We start from the raw sequence: 8211 nt of genomic DNA, 5'->3' as shown, positions 1-8211 counted from the left end.
TTGCAATTAATATTGTCAGTGGGCCAATATTGGTCCCAGAGTTGCCAGTCGCTGACCACTGATGTAAATACATGGAGTACACACTATGTAGACATGTGCAGTCTGCAGTATGAAAATAATTATGCTACATAATTGTCAGTGAAGATAATATTGTTGCTTAGGATTTTAGTTTAGTCCTCTGACCACCATCAAATGGAATATCTATTAAAAAAACAATTACAACTGAAATGTACTTAATAAGTTTGTCATTATGAGCTGACTGAATGTGAAATGGCTTCCTAAGTTGATGAAGCCCCCAGCAGTGAACTTTGAGTCTGAGGGATTTGGTTGTGGTGGACAGGTGCTTCCACTGGAAAGGCAGGAACCCAGCATGGAGCCTTTGAAATCTCTTCAGCTGGAAAATGTGGCTGCATTTGAGACAAGATGTCTCTACTGCAAATAATGACATAATATGTCATTTTCAGCTCTTATAATCTTACCTGTGAGTGGTGAAACATTCTGCAACTGTTTTAGGAATAACCCATTTCAATTTAATTATATTGTATCTCTCTTTATGACAATGTCACTGTAATACAGCTTTCAGTTCAATGGGTTGCAACTCAAAGTCACTCTTGCTTTTATTTTATTTTTTTTTACTTTGTGAAAACTCAAATGATGAAATTGCCTGTAAAATGGAAATTCTTCTTGAGATGAAAGGGAACTTGAGAAAGGCATGTTGACTAGCAATAATAATAATTAAGACAATTCTGGAGCTCATGAAATATTTTATGATAAAAGAAAGATGTTAGTAACAGTAAATATTTTTCATTTCACCGTTTCCTGCACTGCAATTATCTATTTTTCATTATGTTTAAAATCTATAGTTAATCTAATCTCAGTATACTTCAAAAACAAATTTATCACACGAATTAGCCAGATCCATTATCCTGCAAACACATTGTGGCACTGTTACATTTACATGCAGGTACCACAGAAACAACACAGCAAAGGTTGTGGCTGACACACAGTTTAACTTGTAATGCCGGACACACAAATAATTAGATGATTTCACAACTATAAAACTAAAAGAACTAAGAGTAAGAAAAAATGACAGAGGCGCCAGGACGTTTGTTCTAGTCTTTTAAATAAAATTATATTTACTTTATCTTCTGTGTAAAAATAATGAAATACCAGATTAAATTACACTTTAAGCTTAAAATTGTTGATATATGTATGTTTAATCCCCTTTAGATGCAAAAGGTACATAACTATTGCTAAGCAGTCCTAAAATATTTCTCACAGGACTTTTCTTGAACAACCTGGTCATTATCACTGCAGGTTCCAAGTTTACTTAAATGAGTAAATTGTCAAAGATACAACATGGGCATTATTCACTTAGGCCAATTTAAAAAAAGATGGAAGTTTCTGTACAACATGAAATATATGGTCTACTATTACTTCCTTTTAACTCAAACACCGAAGAAAGTGCTGATAACAAAACAAACAATTGGAAAAACAGTTAAAAAGGAAAATACAACAAAAGTATAGAAAAAAGAGCAAAAATTACTTTTAAAAAGTAGAATAAGAAAGGTTCAATAAAATAAATAAATAAAACTTCCTAGAACAGGGTTATTCAGTCCAGTCTGATAAGAATAGGAATCCAGCAGGTTTTTCATGTATTTATGTTCCAACACACCTAAGTCATATTAATAAGTCACTCTGAAGAACTTCATAGGCGTGTTGAAGAAGTGTTTAAGCATAAATACATTTAAACCTGGTAGACCTTGGGGGGCAAAGCACTTTATATTAAAGGTTTATATTCATTAAGCAACTGAAAGGATCTTTTTATTATTTGTACAACTGTCCAGAAACATGAAAAAAGCAATCATAGGTTTTATATACAAACTGTCTTGCACTTCACATACTAGGTACAAAGAAAAAACAATTAGCAGCCACAGCTCAAATCAAGAGTATGTGAGCAAAATTTCCTTTCCAGATGTTTTCTGCCTTAGTTGCATTTTTCAAAGATCTCACATCTGCATTTTTATATTGTGGTATTAAGATAAAATGATAGACTTTTATACATAGTGTTATACAGTGAGGAACAGACCAAATATTTAGTCAGGAACTGAAAGATATCAAATGCTGTTATGCAACATTATTTGCTTGTATTTAGCACATTTACTTAACAGTTGTAATATTGGAGTGTTGTTGTTTCATCCACCTGCATATGGATTCCCATTTCTCAAATCTGATTCTCAAACAACCATTTCAAATCTTTCCTTTGTATTCAAGTTGTTGTTCTTCTTGACCACAATGAAACTTTGCAAATAATAATAGTTATTACTACTTCTAATACTATCAATACTACTACTACTACTACTACTACTACTAATAATAATAATAATAAATTCTGCTCTATTGAAAGGACCTTCAATCATCTGTCTAAAAATCAACACATCATCACCTCTGCCTGATAAGGGATTTGTCACCGTGGGAACGAGGCAAATTTCTCTGACTGGCAAATGTGACAGCAACTCAACTTGAGTTGTATGAAAGCTGCAGCCTACAGAAGATTAGCTTGTCATTTTCCATGACAATAGTAGAGAATTTTAACACTATGCTCCTCCAACATGTAAAGTAACATGGTGGTGAGACGTCCCATCAATCTGTAATGGACTGGTGGCATGTCCAGTGTGCCTCTCGCCTACTCCACCGCTTGCCTGCTAGTTGCTGGCACAAACTCTGGCTTCTCTGCAACCCATTTGGATTAAGCGGTTTAGAAAATGATTGAATGAATGAATAAAATCACATGAATTTCATATGTCACTGGAAGCTCAGGCTGTCTCTGCTCTGTAGAATCAGGTAAAGGAATGAACCTTGTGTGTGTTGTGTAGACAACCAAATAACACCAGGAGAAAAAAAGCTGAATTTCAGTTGTTTGATAACAGTACTTTTACCCATGCTAATAAATGAAAAAGGACAAAGTATGACTTTAAACCTGACCTAAAGCATTTAATGCTTTTTACTTTTTTCTTATTTATTAATTTCCAAAAAGACTCCTGTGGAAAATGCCCCGTAGTTGTCCTTTTAAGTGAATTATCCAGTTATCTGACATTCATTCCTTTGTGACAGTTGTGACAGTTGAGACAGCTGAGTGAATACGACATGAGGGTGAAGTATCATCCTGAGAAAATGTCAGAGAAAGACAACTGACCTCCAATTTCTACACACATCAGTGAACATGGATGTTAGCCTGTGGATACAGACATACATATCAATGCAATAAGCTCACACATTCACAGAATCAATCACCTGGCTTGCAAGCACATTGATGATGTTGTTGACGTTAATGAGAAAGAGGACATGCTCATGAAGGCACCTAACGATGCTAATCATGGAGATCTCATTCTGTTGCCCTTGTAACAAGTCATCATGTCAGTGAATGAGCCATCAACTGACTTAAATCCAGAGTTGTGTATTTTTTTTTTTTTTTTTATGTATCATGTGAGGTGTTTCCTAATTGAAGCCTAAAAGCCAGAAAATTACCAGTCATTAAAACACCAACCTGTGTTTGTGATTATTTATTCTGAGGGATTGTGGTAAATTCTTGGTGATTTTTTCATCGCATTTAGCACACTCTGAACTTACTTTGTAAAAATGTCATAAAAACTTACATCAATCCATCCATTTTCTTGACCACCTAATCCAACTAAGGGTCGCAGGAAGCTGGAGTCTATCCCAGCACTCATTGGCCGAGAGGCAGGGTACACCCTGGACAGGTCGCCAGTCCATCACAGCGTCATCATACAAACAATTTATTGATTTTTTTTGGACTGAATAGAAATAAACAGTCACCCATTGTCACAGAAAATGTTGAACTTTTGTTTTCAAGAAGCTTACAAATGCCACTTATTTTAATCTCATCTAAAAAAAAAAAAAAAAAAAAAAAAAGGTGGCACATTTGAGAAAATATACATATAAGATTATCGGTACATGGCCCCCCCAAAAAGAGACAACCAAACTGTTATTGTTCATCATAGTCCAAAATCATTAGCTCGCATTGCCAAAGCTTTTCGCAACAGCAGGGGGTTGTTACCATTTAGCCACAAACGCATAAGCAGAGTCCAAAAGAAGCTGGCTGATAAGCTTTGGCATATTACACTGATTGAGACTCTAAATAGACCTATCAAGTTCTGCCATGGTTGGAAGCATAATACTTAAATTGATTTTATAGTTGTAACTAAGAGCTCTGAATATAAAAAAGAGCCTTGGGTTTATTGTAGACCAAACAAATGGGCTAAAGAGAGTGTACAGAAATTTGATCACATCCAGTTGTGCGGTGTGTAGGTTGACTGTAATCTGTTATAACGAGATGGTATTCCTTCAGTGGGAATCGCATTAATCTCATATGGTATATGAGTTTCAAATACACATTCAAAGAAAAAAAAAACCATGCTAAAATATACATTTTAGGGAGGAAAAATGCTAATTGGGTGAGCGTCAGACTTATTTGCATTGCATGCTTTGGTTTCCAGTTCACTGGCAGCCTCAAATATCTTTTACCGTCCTCCAGCTGATTGCAAATGTGGGTCTGGTTTCCTTTCTGTATCTAAATATTAATAGTCTCCATTACATGAAAATTACTTTCATCTCCGACTCACATGGAGGGATTAGATTTTAATCAGCGTATTAAATATGACTTTCTATTCCTGCAGATGGGAGAAGATGGCAGGCAGTCAATTAGTATCATGCTCTGTTTGTGGTTACACAGTGAAGCCAGATAAGTCTTTGTTATCAGAGAGAGGCAGTTAGAGCATAAACAAAAAGGCAAAGTGACATTTGGGAATGAAGCAACATTATGAGGAGCTTCTGTCAATGACAAGCACATCTTAAGAATTTTAAAATGCCTCTTTTTTTTTAACCTTTGGAGAAAAATATAGCAAATTTAAAGTGTTTATGTCCTTACGCTCATAAATCTTATGAATTTAAAAGTTAACAGTAACATTTATATAGTGCTATTTATATAATTGAATGCAGCACCAAGTGCTTCACAAATTACAAACAGGACAATTAAAGTTTGTATTCAGACATACAGATGTATGCACATGCATACATGCATGAACAAACATATACAAGTCAAAAGCCCGTGCACACTTCCCCATTAAAGTGAATAGAAAATTGCATTAAACCTCCATTAAGCATTCTACATATTAAAAGGAATAACAGCATTTATCTCAATAACAGTGTTGGAAAACATAGGCTAAATTTAAGTCAATGTTTGACATGCTGCTATATCTCTACTTCTGACCACCAAGTGCATCTCTGGGATGCTTTTCAACCAAAAAATTAAGGGTAAGCAATTTTAGTTTTTCGAATATACAAGTTGCTATTTTTATATGATTTTTTACAGCTCATCTTGAAGAAATTGGTCCTTATATCCATCTGTTACCTCTGAAAGTGGGTTGTCCATTTCTCCCCAGCCATGTAGTCCATCCCATCTCCAGAGGGGATTACCTGGGCAAACGAGATAAATGATCTCTCCAAGATATTCTGTGCATACACCGGGGTAGTTGGACAGGCCCAGAAAGTCTCCAAGCTACTTCCAGGTGTGTTCAATAAAGCCTGATTGGTTTGAGGAGACGTGTCAGGTTTGTTCATTTGAATGACTATTTAGTTTCCATCAGTGGGCTTTGTAGAGAGTAGTGTGTTCTGTGGTTCAACATGGTCCAGCTAATGAGTTTTATTTTTGTCCTTGCTGCAAACTTTGTTGCAGCAAAGCACCACTTCAGCAATAAGCCAGGCTGTTACCAACCTGTGCCCAGGAAACCCCACTTTGGAGTGAAGTAAGTTTCAGGTTTTAGTTTTACAAATCTGCCAACTAATGCTGTATCATACTTGATCCTCTCTAGCAGTTGATATTAACCTTATAGGCTCTCAGTATTAAATACTGAGGACTTTAATTCAGATTATGAGTTGTTAAGGGTCTTATTATGGTTCTGCAACAGTATTTTCTGCTGCTTTGTAATGGTGTAATTGACAAAGCAACAACTTCAAATATGACAAGGTGTCAATGTGAACTAGTTGCTGACAAATTTAACTGTCTCTTAAAGAACCACACCTCGTCCTCATGAACTCCTGAACCTCGCCAAGCTGCCGAAGTCCTGGGACTGGAGGAATGTAAATGGCAGGAACTATGTCAGTACAACTCGAAACCAACACATCCCTCAGTACTGTGGTTCCTGCTGGGCACACGGCAGCACTAGTGCAATGGCAGGTGAGTGTTTTGTGGGGCTTCCTGAGAACACAAGATTACTTTTGTTTTGGCAGTCTTGAACAATCTTGATTTGAAATTAAACTTGTGCGTGTTATGCTCTACTCAGAATACACAAGCAACATTACATTAAATGACCTCCAGTCACAGACCTACAAATGGGACAGTTTGAGGGAAGAATTTGCATTTTGCAAGTGTTCATTAGCTGACTGTAGATGGCAAACTGTAGTTTTTTTTTTATTTTTTTCCACTGAAGTTCACACAACAATTTCGAGAACTCCTCATGAATTAACTTTTCTTTTGGTCTTGTAGATCGAATCAACATCAAGCGGAGAGGAAGGTGGCCCTCTGCTTATCTGTCAGTCCAACACGTAATTGACTGTGCTCAAGCTGGCACCTGTCATGGTGGGGACCACGGAGGAGTGTGGGAGTATGCACATAGACATGGCATTCCTGATGAAACCTGCAACAACTACCAAGCGATTGACCAGAGTAAGACCATTGTTGTGCAAATATTTGGATTTGAGCGTGTTTTAAAGTTTTTCCCATTCTGTTGCAGAATGCCTACTATTCAATGCATGTGGGACGTGCACAGCATTTGGGGAGTGCAGTTATGTGCAGAACTACACATTGTGGAAAGTGGATGACTTTGGAGCTGTTAGTGGAAGGGAGGATATGATGGCAGAGATATTTACTGGAGGACCTATCAGGTATTTAAAGAATTTAAAGTGCTATGAAGTTGACTTGCTGCCTCAATAACTTATTCTCATCCAGCTCGATGGTCTTTAACTGTAAAAACTCTCCTCAGCTGTGGGATCATGGCCACAGAGAAACTTGATGAGTACACTGGGGGCTTATACAGCGAGTATGTTGAGACTCCTGTCATTAACCACATTGTGTCAGTAGCAGGATGGGGAGTAGAAAATGGCACTGAATTTTGGGTTGTGCGTAATTCCTGGGGAGAGCCATGGGTGAGTCAGACCACAGCACAACTGTTTCAGCTCTTAAAAACCTTTTTATATTTAAAAATGAGTCTTTTTGTTTTTCTTAAAATCTTTCAAGGGTGAGAAAGGTTGGCTCAGGATTGTGACAAGTACCTACAAAGGAGGAAGTGGAAGCCAGTACAATCTTGCACTGGAAGAAGACTGCATGTATGGAGATGTGATTGTGCCCATGGCCTATACATAAAGGTCAAGGCCCATTGAAATATAAAGTTTGAAAAATAAATATTTGACAATTTGCTGAAATCAGTGTGTTTTTTTTGTTTTTTGTTTTTAAATTGAAGCCATTAAGATAACTCAACAGATCTGATTTAAAATTAAGGGTTGGCCTTTAATGCATTAATGACAAATGTTTAAAAATGCATTTAATGCTAAATCTTTCTTTCCCACAACTCAGTGTGAAACCTGGGCCTGTTTAAATCAATGCAGAACTGCTTTGTTTTCAACCAATTAGATAAAACTACATAATTTGTCATAGCACATCTGTTTATCTTTTACAGCACGCTAGTGTGCTTTGGCCCTCCAGTACTAACTTAGCAGGTTTTCTATGTTTGGTTTTTCAGACCCCTCTGAGTCTATTTAAAGAAAAGGTGACTTAACAAGTTTAGGTACTCTTGTGATATCAGAGTTCATGGTGAGTAATGTGAAAGCATGTATTGTTTACTCATGTTAGGCGCAGCTGCATAAGCCTCTACCAGGTCAGAACACAAGCGTGGTCCTCGGGCAGCTTCAAGCTGCAGCCAGAGGAGATCACCTCTGCTACATGACCAGACTCAAGTTACCACTGGCTGATTCTGCTTTACTGTCGGATATTGTCTTTCTACCTTTTTAAAACAAAGTACTGTAACCTGTAGACTCAATTAGAAAACACTGGAACTGTTGGTCTATAGAGAAACTTCAGTTTTGGCCATGAATAGTTTCCATTTCTTAAACTGAAATTAAATGCATTTTCCCAAA

The 8211-nt window shown here is 36.8% G+C and overlaps 1 protein-coding gene across 1 annotated transcript; it reads left to right on the top strand.

The window, feature by feature from the left end:
- Positions 1–5703: 5703 nt before the first annotated feature.
- Positions 5704–7441, top strand: LOC306763510 (cathepsin Z-like; the record flags this gene model as incomplete). The annotated part of the gene is made up of 6 exons (XM_079250334.1): positions 5704–5825; positions 6093–6256; positions 6566–6745; positions 6813–6963; positions 7062–7224; positions 7316–7441. 6 exons carry the CDS (start codon positions 5704–5706, stop codon positions 7439–7441), a joined length of 906 nt encoding a protein of 301 aa, XP_079106460.1.
- Positions 7442–8211: the final 770 nt, after the last annotated feature.

Source organism: Telmatherina bonti, assembly GCF_933228915.1.
Source record: "Telmatherina bonti genome assembly, chromosome: 12".
Classification (NCBI taxonomy): domain Eukaryota; kingdom Metazoa; phylum Chordata; class Actinopteri; order Atheriniformes; family Telmatherinidae; genus Telmatherina; species Telmatherina bonti.
Note: the sequence above shows the minus strand (reverse complement) of the source record. Positions and strands in the feature narration are given on the sequence as shown.